Genomic DNA, 17,395 nt, shown 5'->3' with positions numbered 1-17,395 from the left:
CATCATACATCATTTAAAACAGTAGAAAATAACAATAAAAATAATATAATTATAAGTGTAGCACTTTTGCATCCCTCATTAATCATGAAATGCTTATTAAAATAAGGAGGCCTTCTCTTGTTGGCAAAATGAGATCTGAGAAGCAGCCAGCCTAGCTTCCTATGAAAAGTTGTGAGCAGTCACTGAGAAGACTCTTGTGTTCTCACACAATGAGCCTGCAACAGTGACAGGGTCCATAGAAAGCCCTATTGGGATTTCTAGGTCATAACCAGTATTTGCTTAGAAATGAACCAATATCTAGTGAAGCTGTTTTAACATGAGTTCTGTGTTCCTCAAAACTGACCCCAGCCTGAAGTTTCCAAAGGCAATCCTTGTAGAGTGGGGAGGCCCTCCTCTCGCTTCCACCAACTTCACAGTTGCGGTTGGTGGGGACGAGAGAGAGGGCCTTCTCCGCCGTGGCCCCCCGGCTGTGGAACTCGCTCCCCAGGGAGATTAGGCAGGCCCCTACCCTACTTTCTTTCAGGAAAAGCCTGAAAACTTGGCTATTCCAGAAGGCCTTCGTTGACTGATCCTTGTGGGATCATGTTATTTACTTATTAAGCAGTAGACCCTCTGGATTGTTTTTAGGATTCATTCAGCACTTTAAGTATTGCACCTGCTGTATAATTATCCCTCCCTGATAACTTGATATTGCTTTCCACCTTGGCCTGGATCTTTTGACCCAAATCGGGATTTTAATATTATTGTGTATATTGATTTTTATGACTGTTTTTAATCATGTTGAAGTTTTACTGCTCGGTTTAATGTTTTATCTGATTTTTGCTGTTGTGTCTGGGCATGGCCCCATGTAAGCCGCCCCGAGTCCCTCCGGGGAGATGGGGCGGGATATAAGAATAAAATTATTATTATTATTATTATAGAGTGGGTTAGTGATCCAATCTCTTCTTTGAAGTGCAAAAAAAGGAGGTGTGTTAGTAAGCACATAGCTAGCTATGCCAGTCTACGTATGGATTGGTGGATATTATGTATTAATGTATGATGTTTTAACTGTTGTAATTACACATTTTCATTTAACGCTTTTTAAACTTTTGTATCAAATAGGTTTTTAGTGTACTTTGGTCTTGATATGAGGTGCCTTGAGTCCCATCTTGGGAGAAAGGCAAAATAATAAATAAATAAATATATACATACATGTTCAAGTCATTACAACCCTCTGGGTGTCTTGTGGGGAGAAGCTGTTTGCCTTCAAAGGTTAATGCTAATGTTGGCTTCTGGCTTGCCTGTTTTCCCAGACCAGTGAAGGAGACAGTGATGATACAGACTTGCAGATCTTCTGTGTTTCATGTGGCCACCCAGTCAACCCCAAGGTTGCCTTGCGTCACATGGAGCGGTGCTATGCTAAGGTAGGTAGTCTGTTGTCTTTGTACTAGATTCCCATGGTGTTGGGCTTCAGACACTTGTGTATAAATTCATGGTCCCAGAACCATGTTGAGGAATTTCTTTTTAGCCTCTGCTTCCTGTCTGTAAAATGGTAATATTCATGCCATGTCTCAGCCACTATTGTGAATCAAGACAAAAGCAGCAAAATACTGTTGAAATGACACAGAATGCTGGCCTTTGTCAAACAGCTTCTTGAGATGATAACGACGACAACAACAACAATAATTTTAATCTATTTATTACCTGCCTTTTCTTTTGGCTCAAGGAGGGACACGGCATAGTTAAATACATCCATAAAATCACATTTGAAAACATAGTTAAAATACAACCATAAAAGTATATATTGAAACATACATATAGTATATTAACATACATGAGACAAAAGTTAAAGCACAATAAAAATAGAATGTGATTTCAAAGTCATCCTTAAAACAGATTTGGTAGCTTGCTGGAAGAGATAGATCTTCAGCTGTGTTTTAAATTCTGACAGCTGATTTAGCTATTGGATCTCTTTCGGCAGGTCATTCCACAGTCTCCTTGCGGCAGCCAAATAGTCCAGTAAGATAAACTTTATTAAAAGATGAATATATAAAGAAGTCAGTAACTTTACAAAGAAGCATCAAAGTTAAAAAAGTTATTCCAAGAGAATCCTAGAAGGCTAAAATCCATTAACAGCATAGTTAATAGACAATTAATCCATAAACATGACAGCCGGAATCCAAGGCAGGCCGCCTAATCCACACAGGAACTAGAAACAGGAATGTGAAAATTTGGATACATGGAACCTAAGAACAGGAACCGAGAGCTGATTTCCCCTTGAATTCAACATTGCTTTCACAAGGAATTGTACCAGCATAAATCACTTAAAAGGCCTCAATCCTTCCCATTACGTCATTCTTCACACACCTGCTTTTCCTCTTTTTATCTCTAAGCCTTTGAGAAAAGCAACTCTTATCTCTGCTGTACACTCTGCCTCCAAAGTTTCAAGCGCTGTAATCTGGACTCCCAGATTTCTCTTAGCCTGCACTTCTGGCAGGTTCTCATGAAAACTGGTATCGCTTTCTCCAGTCTCATGGGAACTGCCAGGAGATTTCAAAACAACTCTCTCCAGACCATGTCTTTCCTCCTCTGGGCTTCAGGTTCTATCCCAGCATCCCCTTCTTCATCCTCCGAGCATTCAGAAGCTGACCAGGCTACAACAGGCAGGATCGATGCTTCCTTTAGATTCTCCTGGGGCTGAATAAGCGCCTGCCTTGCTTTTCTCTTCTTTTTGATAAGAGTGTCGTATTTATATTGATCAATGTATAAGTCAATCTATTTTTTGACAAAAAAATCTAGATTTATACATAAATATGTACAGTTAATGGGACCCTTCTCTAAGATATCTCCTTATGTATATATATGCAAATACAGGTACACCAGAGTCTCGCTTATCTGTCATAAACTGGCGGGCAGAATGACGGATAAGCGATACTAATGGATAACAGGGTGGGTGCTCACTCGCCCATCCTCCCCCCCTCGCTCACTTACCAGGCCAGGTCCCAGCAGCGGTGACGGCAACACCGGGACCTGGCAGGGTGAGAGTGAGCGAGGGCTTTTGCCACCCTCCTTCGCTCCTTCACCATGCCGGGTCCCAGTAGCACCAGGACCCGGCCTCGTGAAGGAGCGAGTGAGGGCCTTTGTCGCCCTCCGTCCCTCGCTCACTCACCCAGCTGGGTTTCGGCAGCACCGGGACCCGGCGGGGTGAGTGAATGAGTGAGAGAGAGAGCAAGCAAGGGAGGACATTTGCCTCGGATAATACGGAGTGTTGGATAAGCGGAAGTCGGATAAGTAGGACTCTACTGTATTTCAAAATCCAAATTACTTCCAGTCCCAAACAGTTCAGATAAGGAAGACTTAATATGTACTTCTCTTTTTATTTGCCTTCTACAGTATGAGAGCCAGACGTCGTTTGGGTCTATGTATCCAACACGTATTGAAGGGTAAGTTATTCCTCACTTGTTGCTGCCTGCAGCTGCTTACTGAACCCCAGGCATTAGATTTCATTGCATTGGGTTCTCTTGTTTTCAGATCTTTTTTATGAACTAAAACAGTCCAGCTCAAACCAAAAGAGTGAGACTAGGACCCTAATACTGTTCAGAACTTGACCATCTACCGATCTCCAGGAATTTAGGAAAGTGTACTGGGACAGCTGATGTATGCATCTCCTTTAGGAGAGGAAAACAGGATATACATAACTAAATAATAATAATAATAGTTGGAAATGTCTGGAAGGTTGAGTGATAGTTGTACTTCGACTTTACATTGTCAGCATGTTCTGTATATAAAGAAGGAAGGGTATATTCTGCATGTAAAATGTATGTTCTATCCCCTGGGATATCATTACTCCCAATTTTGCAGAATTAATAACTAGTTATTTTCTTAACTGATCAAAATTTCCTGATCATAGATGCCAGAAAATCAGGTGAAGTGGTCCTGGATTTCTTGAGTTTAAATTGACTGCTTCTTCCCAGCTATTACTTTTTCTGCTCTTCCCCTCAGGGCCACTCGTCTTTTCTGTGATGTCTATAACCCACAAAGCAAGACCTACTGCAAACGCTTGCAGGTTCTGTGCCCAGAGCATTCGCGAGATCCCAAGGTAGGAGCTAACTTGTATTTGTTTTGAGGTCCTATTCATTATTACTCCAGGTGGAATTATCTAGGCCATCATTCACATTTAAGAATGAAATGGTCACTGAATGAAGTATAGGATGCAACTTTCGAATATCTATTCCAGGGTCTCTGTGTTCTTAGGTGGTTATTCTATCACGGTGTAGGAAAAAAACATAGAAAGTGAATATTTATTTATTGCCAATTATTGCCAATTTGGAAGCTGTTCTGAATCCCCTTTGGGGACTTGGGTTAAAATATAGTAATTAAATAAATCTAGCTTTTGTGTGTACCAAATGATAGTCAGCCCATGGATTCAACCATCCACATCTTAAAAATATATTTTTTAAAATCTAAAAAGCAAACCTTGACACATTTTGTTATACCATTGTATATTATGAGACTTTAGCATCCATGGATTTTGGTGTCCATGGGTGATCCTGGGACCAAATTGCAGCGGACACCAAGGGCTCACTGTCCTTTGTTACAGGGATTATATAACTCCGCTGTTGAAAATCAAAACCATTTCTTGGGATGGCAAGGAGGAACAATCCACCATGATTGGTTTAATGTGCCATGTTTCGGCGAGTTTTGTAAGATCTTATATAAGAAATATGATTTTGTAAGCACCACCTAAATAAACTGAACCTTCTGGAGACCATTTGAAAGCTTGTTTCAAAATGGATCTAGGTTTTTCCCCTCTTTCTGCCCCTATTTTTCTTACAATTTCTATTTTTAAACATTTACAAAAATTTCTGGAGATTTTTTTGTTCTCTTCTGCTGCCTACATTTCCTATGTAAAGTTTTCTGGAGGCAAGTGCCGTTTACCTTTTCTCTTACAGAAAGGTACATGGGGCTACAGTAGGATCTGTTGAAGCAAAATTTCATTTTATCTTGCGTTTTATTGCATTTTTATTACAAACACACGGCTACAACCTGGCATTAAAAGCCTGTAGTTCTTCATTCTTTCTTCACCATCATTTCAATACTGATGCTGCTAAGAAAACAAAGGACAAGTTGAAAAGGCGTGGGGCAGAGACTAGAGAGCTGTAAAAAGAAGCTGCCTTGTCAGAGGCTTTAATAACTTTGTATCTTGTCACGGAATACTAATTATTTTAGCCAGATGACAAGCATCCCTGATTTCAGACTGTTTACGCTTGACTGATCTTCCCCCAGGTGTCAGCAGATGAAGTGTGTGGTTGTCCCATGGTAAAAGACGTATTTGAACTCACTGGGGAATTCTGCCGTGTGCCCAAACGGAAATGCAATCGACACTACTGCTGGGAGAAGCTGCGCCGAGCTGAGGTGGACTTGGAGAGAGTGCGCGTGGTATGGATCAGCAAACTTTACATGTGTGGCTGATTGTCAAAGAGAGATAATGAGCCCATCAACAAATAGGCCTTTGGCTTGAGGAATTGTAGCAGTGGTGGGAATCTTTCCACTAGTGATGGGGTGTAATCTGCTTCCCTTGCTTTTGCAGTGGTACAAGCTGGATGAGTTGTTTGAACAGGAGCGAAACGTGCGGATGGCCATGACCAACCGAGCTGGGCTTCTTGCTCTCATGCTGCACCAGACAATCCAGCATGATCCGCTGACTACAGACTTGCGTACAACCACTGATCGCTGAGCTGGTATACGAAAGATGGTAGGATCTGCTGCCATTTGATTGATAAAGAGGATTCAGTGCTAAGCCTGATTAGCTAAGCCTGGAGGGTGGGGATAGGGAGAGGGTAGATGCATATTTGAGATGGTGATGTAGAGTCCCTATTGTCCAGTTTAAGGATTGTGCCATATGTAGGCAGTAAGGATATGTTAGCCCTTATTTGGACACACAGGCACCAGTCTAAATTGGTAGCAGAGTCTCAGCTGGGGGCTATATCAGTTGCTATGGGGTCATGGGATATGCTCTTTCCTTGCATAGAAAGCACTGGTCCTCATACATTATTGGAAGAACAGTTGTGTGTATTCCTCTCGTTGGCCTTGCTTAAGACAAGAGGATAGGGGAATTTGCTTCTCAGGAAGAAATTAAGTGCCTTCAAATAGGCCTATCTTTCCCTACAGTAAGGCAAGACAATTACAATGTGGGTCTTCAGATACAGCATTTACCATGGGCTGTGCTGGGGAGGGCTGATTGGAACTGCATTCTAACAACATTGAGGTCTTATGTTCCCTTGTCAAAGATTTGTATCATTTTCCTGTCCTTAATATCCATCTCTTTTCTTTGTAGGTGCTGTTGAGCCTATGGACAAGAGCTTCACAATTCAGTGCCAATTGAACCAGTATCTTTTTTTAAAAATGATTTTTCTTATTCTCTTTTTTCATTAAAACAGTCTGGTGTAGCTTTTGCCTCTGAGCTCCTCTTCTTTGCTCCTATAGATCTAGCTGTCTTTGACCATAACCCCCTTGCCAATGGCTGTTAGCCATGGTCCTCCCTTTTTTTCTAAAATGTTCCCATGGTTTAAAGGCTGGAAGGCTGGCAATTAGGGAAGTTAGTGGCTTCTTCTTGCCAAGGAGAAAGGAATGTTTGGCTCATACTGGCTTAGGACAATCCCTGCTTTCTGAAGCAGAATTTTGATTAGATTTGTGATGCTGCATTGAAGGAAAGACACTTGTAAACATTAAGCATTGTTGCCTTTCCATGTAGCTGCTGTCAACTAAGAGACCTGGAACTGAGGGGTTAAATAGGCTGTCGAATCAGGGCAAAGGAACCAGATGGGTTACAAATCTCTCATCCCATTGTGTGCTGTTGCCAGGAGGCAGAAAAGAGGCTAATAAAAATATCTCTCAACCTTCTGTCTCAATTCTCTCTGTGTGTGTGCTTTATATTATGGGGCAGAGTCAAATGATTTTGGATTACTGTGTAAATAGCTGCTATAATTTACTCCTAACTCAGATCTCTTCCACAAGGTTGGTAACTTCCCTATCGCCTCGCATGGTAGCAAAATTATATAGAGCGTGCCTCTTACTATCCTAGCTTTCTTGACGAGTGCCAGATAGGAAGATGAAAAAGCTTTCCATAAACTGTAATGAATGAACAGGCTGTCAACATGCCCTCTGACTTGGTATAGCAACTTGAAAGTGATTCTACATTGTACATGAGAAACGAACATCCTTTCAGAATTAGGTCATTGTGTTAGTGTATTGACCCAAAATCTGATCTTGATTTGATTTGGTTAATTTATGCAAAGCACTTTGAAGCAGAAAATATTGCATTGTACGGTATCATATTGCAATTGCAAGATTGCACTTGAATGTGGGATGTGGTTGTGAGTTTGTTTTTAGATGCTATGAATGTGTGTTTGTGAAACCTCTGTGCACATGTGGTTTGGATGGAATACAGGATGGAAACATTTCCACGATTAAGAATAGGATTTTTTTCTAATGTTGTTTCTACTTGATGGTTACATTTGGTAACAGCATATGGGAAGAAACCTGGAGATTAAAAATAGTTCTGCAATACCGTTTTGTGTCCCCCTTTTACCCAGTTCTATTAATCCAACAAGCTTTTGCCTACTTAAGTCCCATTGGAATACATGCATAGCAGTAGGTTGCAAATTTTAGTTCTTCAATCCTCAGACAGTGGACTCAGATAACGCAGTTCAAAGCAGATACTGTGGGATTTTTTTGCCTTGAGATTCAGGGTTATATGGCTGTGTGGAAGGGCCTTGAGTATACATTGCCATATATTCCAGTTCAAAGCAGATAATGTGAGATTTTATTCAGCTGTGTGGAAGGGGCCTGCAGGAATATCAAGGCAGAAAATCCCACATTATCTGCAACACTCTGAAAATGGGAATTCTAGACTTAAAACCATCAGGGCCAGCTAACACCTCCCAACAAAGGCAGGAAGCAGCCAGGCTTTAAAGCTGCAAGGCTATTCAATGCTAATCATGGTGGCCAATTGGACCATTCACACTTGCCTCAGACAGACAAGAGTTCTTTCTTCCACCCTGGACTTTCCACAGAGGCATAAACCCCACTTGCCTAGTTTCCAACAGACCTCACAACCTCTGAGTATGCTTGCCAAAGATGTGGGCGAAATGTCAGGAGAGAATGCTTCTGGAACATTTATTTATTTATTTATTACAATATTTATATCCCGCCCTTCTACCCAACAGGGGACTTAGGGCGGCTTACAATAAAACACATATATAAAAATTGTACAATGCACTATAAAACAGTTAACAATTATTAACTTACATAGGACATTCATAAAACATTCTAAAATACGGATGGGCATGTTCAATTTTAAAGGCCGTACAGCCCGGAAAACTCACAGTTCCCCAGTGATTCAGGCCGCGAAAGCCTTCGACAACAAACTGATTTTTTTCTTGCTGGGGAAAATGGAAGGAAAAAGGAGAGAGGCCGACTAAGGCGAGATGGATGGACGGTATCTTTGAAATGGCTGGCTCGACCTTGAAGGAACTGGGGGCGGCAACGGCCGACAGGGAGCTCTGGCGTGGACTGGTTCATGAAGTCACGAAGAGTCGAAAACGACTGAACGAGTCAGACGACGTACTTTGGCGAGGCCACGCATATGGGCAGAGCCGGATACAGAACCTATGAAAGGCCAGATCCCGGACTCCACAGCCTTGAGCCCTGGCGGTTGCATTCCTTCTGCAGCCTAGAAGAGGCCCTTTCCGCCTCCCTCAGCCACGTGCTGGAAGGCATGCAGACGTCAGGGGCTTTGGTAGCGCCGTCATCCTTCGTCACGTCCGCTTCCGGGAAGGGTGTTGTTGTTTGCGTCGAGGGGGTGTTCCTCCCTGGTGCCTCTGCGAAGTCCCTGCCGCAGAAGCAGGCGGTGGGGATTGGCGGCGCCCTTCCGGAACCGCGTTTGCTAGAAGAGGAGGAGGAGAAGGCGCAGTGCGGAAGGAAAGAAGAGACGGAGAGTCTGGTGAGTCAGGCGGCGTCCTGAGCGGTTAAGACAGCCGCTATGGCGCCCTTGAGGGGGGAGAGATCCGTTTGACTGAAAGGTTGCCACACTGAGGAGGGGGCGAGCTTGTTTTCTGAAGACTAGGGCGCCACGGATTCAAAGAGATCCCACCTCAACATTAGGACCCCCCCCCCCCCCCCCCCCGTTCAGCAGTGGAACATGCTGCATACGGTGGAGCCTCCCTTTCTGGAGGTTTTTAAGCAGAGGCTGGGTGGCCATCTGTCGGGGCTGCTTTGATTGTGTGTTCCTCGTGTGGCAGAAGAGGGTTGGACTGGATGGCCCCTGGAGGTCTCATCCCACTCTAAGGGCCCTTCCACACAGCCCTATATCCCAGCATATCAGGGCAGAAAATCCCACAATATCTGCTTTGAACTGGGTTATCTGAGTCCACACTCAGATAATGTGGGATTTTCTGCCTTGATATTCTGGGATATAGGGCTGTGTGGAAAGGTCCCAAGATTCTATGGTCAGACCAGTGGCGCTAGGAATGTTTCCTTGCAAGTTGTTTTTTCAATTACATTTGCTGTACCTTTCTTTGTGCTACTACCATATTGCAGCATAATCCCTTTGTTCTGGATATAATATAATATATGTCAGTGGAATAAAGTGTGAAACTGAGAACCAAATGTAATATGTAAATCGTATTACATATTTCTGACATAAATATTGACATCTGAAATATGTACAGAGAGTCTTTACTGGATGGTTTTAACTGTGATCTTTTAATACTATTTATATTTGATTCTGTTTTAATACAGTAGAGTCTCACTTATCCAAGCTAAATGGGCCGGCAGAAGCTTGGATAAGTGAATATCTTGGATAATAAGGAGGAATTAAGGAAAAACCTATTAAACATCAAATTAGGTTATGATTTTACAAATCAAGCACCAAAACTTCATGTTATACAGCAAATTTGACAGAAAAAGTAGTTCAATACACAGTAATGTTATGTTGTAATTACTGTATTTACGAATTTAGCACCAAAATATCATGATATATTGAAAACATTGACTACAAAAATGGCTTGGATTATCCAGAGGCTTGGATAAGCGAGGCTTGGATAAGTGAGACTACTGTATTTGTATATTTTAAATGTTGTGCTAACATTTTTATATTTGGTCACTTTGAGATAAAGCGGGATATAAATAAATATAATAATAATAATATGGCAATTCTATGATATTGTGGAAAGGGATCTATGGTTGGGATTTCGCACCTTGTCAAGCAGGGCTCAGCTTGATGGTTCCTTGCTGGTGAAGGGGGCGTGACAGCTGTGAACTGGGTTAATCTGCTGCTTTGAGGCCCCTTCTACAATGCCATATAATTCAGATTATCAAAGCAAATAATCTGGATTTTATATAGCTGTGTAGAAGGACCCCAAATCTCCTTGTGGAGAGAAAAAGTGGGGCATAAATAAACATAATAATGGGGTGTTGTGTGGTTTCCAGTCTTTATGGCCGTGTTCTAGCTGCATTTTCCCATGACATTTTGCCTGCATCTGTGGCTGGCATCTTCAGAGGATCTCAGCCACACACGCAGGCAAAATGTCAGGAGAAAATGCTGCTAGAACATGGCCATACAGCCTGGAAACCACACAGCACCCCAGTGATTCTAGCCTTGAAAGTCTTCGACAATACGTTAAACATTACTATTATCATCATCAAAATTATCTGAGTGTGTCAGCCACCTCTTTGGGTGACATTCCCATTAGCCAGCAATTCCCAGTTCTGAGCCTAGGACACAGCACAGGCTGGGTGGGCTGAGGTCCATAGAAATTAGACCAAGGATGCTTTAGAATTAATGCAGTTTGACCACAATTTTCATTGCCATGGCTCAGTTTTGAGGAATCCTGGGAGTTGTAGTTTGACGTGGTGTTGTACCTTCCTTGCCAAAGAGTACTGCTGCCTTGCCAAAGTACAAATTGGCTGATTCCTAAGCCCTGGCAGTTAAAGTGGTTAAGCTGCATTAATTCTGCAGTCTAAGATGCACTCTTAGCCTTTTCCTCAACCATGGTAGTTGTTTGGCGTGTCTTTGTCCTAAGCTGGCTATACACTGTAGACGTAATGACACCACATGGCAATTCTGTCTAATTCTGGCATTTGTAGTTTGGTGAGGCACCAGCACCCTTTGACAGAGATAGCTAACAGTCCTGTAAAACTATAAATCTTATGATTACATAGCATTGAGCCATGGTGAGTGAAAGCAGTAGCAAACTGCCGTATAGTATAAATACACTCTTAATTGTTGCTCTGGCCTTGGCCTCTTGAAGTACCTTTTCTCTGTTTTAGGGCTTCTGTTGGGAAATCTGAATTGTTTATCATTATAGCTCAGTGAGCCCTTGGTATCTGCTGGGTTTTGATTCCAGGAATTCCTGTGGACACCAACATCTGTGGATACTCAAGTCCCATTATATACAGTGGTGTAGCAAAACGTTATCCCTTATATAAAATGAAAAAAATCAAGATTTGCTTTTTTGAGGAAAAGGTTTTGAAGGAATATTTTCAAGCCATGGGTAGTAGAATCTATGGATGCAGAATCTGTGAATACAGATGACCAGATGTATCCAGCTCTCAATTGCTCCTGCTATAGAAATGCAAAATTAACTGTCCCTTGGATTGTTGGTCTATTATGTCCTAATCTAGCTGCATGCGTTTCTGTCCTGCTCACTTCAAAGGATCAGTCTGAACGCAGATCAGAGATGGCTGCTCTCAAATCCAATCTTTATTGAAGAACACATGACTTTGGAAAAGTCAGGAATGACCCAATGTTTACATACAACTATTTTTATAACTTTTGATGCTACGTAACACCACACGTAAATATCATCATCAAGTCCCACCCCCAATATCACATTACTACCATTTTCACACACTAGACCAATTATAATTGTTTATACTTTCGGCCCCAAGTTCCCAGGCATATTCTATCTTCTTCTGCCAGGTGCTCCTGGGATTGTTTATGTTATGACTCCCAGCTACAGGGCTGAATTACCAAAGCCCTGTAACTGGGTTCCATGACATGGTGCCCTCCTTTTCTTCGTCCTCCTCTTCGGTTCTTCTTTCCTCACAAGCCTGAAACAAAACAATAATTCTATGTGTCCATTTTGTCCAAAGTACCCATATATTTTTTCAGTAAGCTACGATGGAATACAGGGTGTATTTTCCCTAAGCTTTTTGGCAATGCCAACTGGAAAGTCACCTCGTTGATAACACCCTGTATTCTAAATGGTCCAATATATTTAGGGCCCAATTTTTTCGAAGGTAGCCCCAGTTTGATGTTTTGGGTACTTAGCCACACTAAATCTCCTTTCTCCAATTTATCACCTTCCACCCTCTTTCTGTCTGCGAATACTTTATACTTTTTATGTGCTTCTTTTAAGGATGCAGTCACTTGACTCCAGCATTCCATCATTTGCGCTTTCCATTTCCCTGCCTCTGTTCCCTCACTCTCTGTCCATCTCGGCAGCTGGGGCAGAGGCTGTAGTTCATACCCGTAAACTACTTCAAAGGGGGTTTTATTTGTTGCTGAATGTATAGTCGAATTAAAAGCTAGTTCTGCAAAAGCCAACCACCGAGACCAGTCATTTTGTCTCATGTTAGAGTACATTCGAAGGAACTGCCCAAGTGTTTGCTGAGTACGTTCTACCGCCCCATTTGTCATGGGGTGAAAAGCAGAACTTAAACTCCTTTCTGCTCCTAGCATTTCCAGGAATTTTTCCCAAAATTTTGCTGTGAATTGTACTCCTCTGTCACTGACCACTCTACTGGGACATCCATGCAGTTTGTAAATGTGGTTTATGTACAATTCAGCTAGTTTCTCGGCTGATGGTAGTTTCGTCAGTGCTATAAAGTGGGCCTGTTTAGAAAACAGGTCCAATACTGTCCAAATATAACGATGTCCTTTGCTAACCGGTAGTTCCCCCACAAAGTCCATAGCTACACATTCCCAAGGTCTGGTAGGTTCTGCTACTGTTTGTAATAATCCCATTGGCTTCCCTCCTCTCGATTTATTTCTGACACAATCATCACATTGAACAACATAATTTTTTATGTCCTTCCTCATCCCTGGCCACCAGCAATGTTTTGCTATTGCTTTTGTTGTTTTTGTAATTCCTGTATGACCAGCGCTCTGGTTGTTGTGAAAACGATGCAAAATCTTGATCCTTAATGTTGCTGGGATATACAGTTTCTTGTTCACAAACCAAAATCCCCCCTTCTGCTCCCCCTGTTCTGCATTGGATGCGATCCACTGGTCTCCTTCATAAGACTGTTTCAGCTCGTTTCCCCAATTATCTTTTCCGTCGAGTTCAACCATAGCAGTGTTCTCCTTTTGGGTTTGTGCTCTTGTTCTGACAGCTAAACCCCATTGTTTGTCAGAGAATATTGTTCCCTCTTTTGCTGTGGGTATTCCTTCGTGTTGAGGCATGCGTGAAAGAGCATCTGCCAAGACATTCTGCTTCCCCTGAAAAAACTTTAATTGGAAATCGAACCTGCTGAAGTATTGTGCCCATCTAATCTGTTTGGGGGACAATTTTCGAGGGGACTTTAAATACTGGAGGTTCTTATGGTCAGACCAAATTTCAAATGGGATTCCGCTTCCTTCGAGAAAGTGTCGCCAGCATTCTAAGGCTTTTAATATGGCTAGTGCCTCTTTTTCCCATATCGGCCAACATTTTTCAGTTTCGCTGAACTTCCGGGACAAATATCCACAGGGTTTTAAGTTCCCATTTTGATCCTTTTGCAATAGTACTGCCCCATACGCACAGTCTGAGGCATCGCAATGGATTATGAAAGGGCTCCTGATATCGGGGTGTTTTAGAATGGGTCCTTCTGTGAAGCATTCTTTTAGGGTTTCAAATGCCTTTTGGCATTCTGGCGTCCAACTTAGTTTGGCGCCAGGAGCTTTTACTTTTGCTGTCTCTCCTTTCCCTTTTGTTTTTAAAAGTTCAGTAAGGGGTGCAGTTATTTGCGCGAAGCCTTTTATGAAGGATCTATAAAAATATGCAAACCCCAGAAACGATTGCAATTGCCTCCTTGTTTGAGGCACTCCCCATTCTTTTACATCTGATACTTTAGCTGGATCCATAGCTAACCCTTCTGGAGATATCCGATACCCCAGAAAGTCAATTTGAGTTTTATTAAATTCACATTTGGACAGTTTTGCGTACAGCTTTGCTTCTCTTAGTCTCTGCAAAACTTCCCGGACCAATTTCACGTGCTTTTCCTTATCTTCAGTCACAATCAAGATATCATCAAGAAATATGAATACCCCTCTGTACAACAATGGGTGCAGTATTTCATTTATAAGCTGCATAAAGCACCCGCCTCCATTTTTTAAACCGAAAGGTAAAATTTTATATTCAAAATGGCCGAATGCGCAGGAAAATGCAGTTTTCCAAGTATCTTCCGGTTTGATCCTTAATTTATGATATGCTTCAATTAAATCAAGTTTAGTAAATATGCTCCCTTTTTTCAATACGGTAATTAAATCCTTTACTAAGGGCATAGGGTATTTGTTGTCCTTAGTAATTGCATTCAAATTTCGATAATCAATGCACAATCTTAGGGAGTTGTCTTTCTTTCTCCTGAATAACACTGGGGCCCCGAGAGGAGAATTGGATGGCTTAATGAAGCCCCGCGCCAGGTTTTTATCAATGTATTTCCTCAATTCCTCCTTCTCCTGCACAGACATGGGATACACTTTTGGTTTTGGTAAGTTTGCTCCGGGGGTTATTTCAATTTCTACTTCTATATTCCTTTTGGGAGGTAATTTACTTGCCTCTTTCTGATTGAACACATCCACAAAGTCTCTGTATTCAGGTGGCAATAGCAGTGGGTCTATTTCACCTTCTTCATCTCCCTCGTCCTCCTCTTCTGCAATCTTGCTTATCTCCCATTGCGTCTGCTGTTCTTTAAATGCTAGGCTCTTTCCTCTCCAATCTACTTCGGGATTTGCCTGTTCGAGCCATGGTATCCCTAATATTACGTGGTATGTGGCAATAGGGGCTATCACAAAGGATATTCTTCCTTCCCATTTGCCTATTTTACATGGGACCTCCCGTATTTCCTTTGTAGATACTTCCCCAGTAGCAACTGATCCGTCTAGCTGCGAAAATGCAATTGGGGAGTCAAGCGCCATCTGCTGGCATTTCAACGCTCCTGCTAACTCTGGAGTTATAATATTCCTGGAACAACCACAATCCACAAATGCCTTGCAGGTGGCCCGATTCTCTAGCCCCGAGAGGCAGATTGGCACTACTATCATGCGTTTGTCCCGACTCACCAATTTTTCTGAAGATTCTGGGGCTTGCACCTCCTCCTCCGCACGCCTCCCGGTTGCTGGCTTGGGCTTTGAGGGTTTTGGCGGCTCCCCCTTCCGTGCCCAGCATTCTGCTGCTCGATGGCCCGTCTTCCCACATACAAAGCATCCCGGTTTAGGTTTGTTGTCGTCTCCTCTGGAGGGAATCCCCGGCCTCCCTCCAGGTCTTTCCTGCTTCCTCGTTTCTCCTCGACCTCTCGCCACCGGTCTTTGCTGGCCGCCGCTGCTCCTGAAGCGCTTTACTTGGGTCAGGGTGGATTCAACGCGCCCCGCTAGTTGAATCCATCCCTGGAGCGTTTCGGGGTCATCTCTGTGCGCTGCCCAGCTGAAAATCTCGGGGCGTAATCCCTCTTTAAATAACTCCACTTTGGTCACTTCAGACCACTCTGGTACCCTTTCCGCGAGGTGTAGGAATTCCTCTGCGTACTCGGGCACTGTTTTGTCCCTCTGCTTTATTCCTTTCAGCTGGTCTCGAGCCCTCAATTGCTCTAGCCGGTCTCTGAATCGGTTTTCCAGTGCGGCGAGGAAGCGGGGCACTGACCTCAGGCATGGGTCGTGTCTGGCATGGAGTTGCACGTACCAGCTGGCTGCTCCTCGCTTTAGTGTGTTGCCGATGGCTCGAACCCTGCTTGCTTCGGAGGGGAATGTGTGTGCATTGTCTTCCATGTATCCTCTGATGCTAATTAGAAAAAAGTTCAGTTCATCTGATTCCCCTCCGTATTCCAGTTTGAGATCTTCTCTTCTTGGCATCCATTCTGCGGCCCGTTGATGCTGTCTGGGAGGCATGGGGAAGGGTTGCATCAGGTTTCCTCGGGCGGCTCCTTGGAACACGCCGCGCCCCACTCCGGTGGTCATTCTGCGCGGCTCCCGAAAGTCTGCCGCCGCTGTCGGCCCTTCCGCCCATCCGCATACTGGCCTCGCTGTAGCCCCCTCATCTCGCCTTTCCTCGTCGTACGGCACATCCTCCTCCTCTTCCTGGATCCCCCGCTCCTCTCCGCCTTCGTCTGCAAATCCACTGGACCCGATCCCTGGCCCCAGTGGCCTTTCCACCCCGACGCCCATTCGGGGGGTTGGGAGCTCTGTTGGAGATGGCGGCCTCAGAGTTCCCAGAGCTCGCTGGCGCTCCACTTCGCGCGCCATTCTGTCTCGGAACTCCAGCTCCTGCCAGTATTCCTCGTCTCCCTCGTCCCTTGCCGCCGCGGGACTCTGCGTTGAAGCTCGCTGTCCCCTCTGGCTCCAATCGCCTCCTTTGCTTGGCTCTCTCTCGGCGCCATATCGGATGTGCTCTTTTTGGAGATTCTCTTCCAATATTGGCACTATTCTCCCCACGGTATCCGACAGCCTGGATAAATGAGTTTCCAGGATGGATAACCGCTGGGCCACGGTCTCCGGCATGCTTCCTCCAGATCCCCAACTGGTTTCTGCCGCCGCCGGAACGCCTCTTCCCCCTCTGGGAATCCTCTGGGTCACGCCGTCCGGCTTGGGGTACCCCGTAGAGGAAGCTATGGCTTGCAATGTCTCTTCTGCCAACGGCAGAGCTCCCAGCGGAGGCCCCTTTGCTCCGTCATGGCTTTGATCTCCTTCCCTGCTCATTATCACTTCACTGCAAATTCGCAGGAGGGTGAGAACTGGATTCCTGACTTAATTGTCCTGCTCACTTCAAAGGATCAGTCTGAACGCAGATCAGAGATGGCTGCTCTCAAATCCAATCTTTATTGAAGAACACATGACTTTGGAAAAGTCAGGAATGACCCAATGTTTACATACAACTATTTTTATAACTTTTGATGCTACGTAACACCACACGTAAATATCATCATCAAGTCCCACCCCCAATATCACATTACTACCATTTTCACACACTAGACCAATTATAATTGTTTATACTTTCGGCCCCAAGTTCCCAGGCATATTCTATCTTCTTCTGCCAGGTGCTCCTGGGATTGTTTATGTTATGACTCCCAGCTACAGGGCTGAATTACCAAAGCCCTGTAACTGGGTTCCATGACACGTTTCAGTGTGGGAATGACGTTTGCCTCAGTTTCCATTTGGAAA

At 43.8% G+C, this 17,395-nt stretch overlaps 3 protein-coding genes across 8 annotated transcripts in view; 2 read left to right on the top strand and 1 right to left on the bottom strand.

The window, feature by feature from the left end:
- cxxc1 (CXXC finger protein 1) overlaps positions 1 to 6,882 on the top strand; it is a 29,162-nt gene extending 22,280 nt beyond the window's left edge. For all 6 annotated transcript variants that reach the window (XM_062971667.1, XM_008103572.3, XM_008103574.3 and 3 more), the window contains 6 exons: positions 1,293 to 1,403; positions 3,373 to 3,422; positions 3,982 to 4,078; positions 5,266 to 5,418; positions 5,570 to 5,734; positions 6,317 to 6,882. In XM_062971667.1, coding sequence (XP_062827737.1) covers positions 1,293 to 1,403; positions 3,373 to 3,422; positions 3,982 to 4,078; positions 5,266 to 5,418; positions 5,570 to 5,716 — 558 coding nt within the window. In that variant the 3' untranslated portion in view covers positions 5,717 to 5,734; positions 6,317 to 6,882. The remainder of the gene's footprint in view (positions 1 to 1,292; positions 1,404 to 3,372; positions 3,423 to 3,981; positions 4,079 to 5,265; positions 5,419 to 5,569; positions 5,735 to 6,316) is intronic.
- Positions 6,883 to 8,828: 1,946 nt separating this feature from the next.
- Positions 8,829 to 17,395, top strand: part of mbd1 (methyl-CpG binding domain protein 1) — an 80,167-nt gene continuing 71,600 nt past the window's right edge. Inside the window, exon 1 of the mRNA XM_062971660.1 lies at positions 8,829 to 8,983. The gene's annotated coding sequence lies outside the window, so the exon portion shown is untranslated. The remainder of the gene's footprint in view (positions 8,984 to 17,395) is intronic.
- On the bottom strand, positions 11,683 to 17,349 carry LOC134296523 (uncharacterized). Its single transcript, XM_062971669.1, has 2 exons — positions 15,305 to 17,349; positions 11,683 to 12,093 (listed from the first exon to the last, which is right to left on the bottom strand). Exons 1-2 carry the CDS (start codon positions 16,931 to 16,933, stop codon positions 12,010 to 12,012), a joined length of 1,713 nt encoding a protein of 570 aa, XP_062827739.1. The 5' UTR covers positions 16,934 to 17,349; the 3' UTR covers positions 11,683 to 12,009.

The sequence above is a fragment of the Anolis carolinensis genome, chromosome 2, assembly GCF_035594765.1.
Source record: "Anolis carolinensis isolate JA03-04 chromosome 2, rAnoCar3.1.pri, whole genome shotgun sequence".
NCBI classification, from domain to species: Eukaryota; Metazoa; Chordata; class Lepidosauria; order Squamata; family Dactyloidae; genus Anolis; species Anolis carolinensis.
The sequence above is the reverse complement of the archived record's forward strand: the minus strand, read 5'-3'. Positions and strand labels throughout refer to the sequence as shown.

Bases quoted from the DNA above. Each gene is read 5' to 3' on its own strand.
- LOC134296523 (XM_062971669.1), bottom strand. From the start codon at position 16,933: ATGAGCAGGGAAGGAGATCAAAGCCATGACGGAGCAAAGGGGCCTCCG. The intron at 12,094-15,304 runs GTGAGTCGGGAC...GTTTTGTTTCAG, and splicing joins CAGAATCTTCAGAAAAATTG to GCTTGTGAGGAAAGAAGAAC.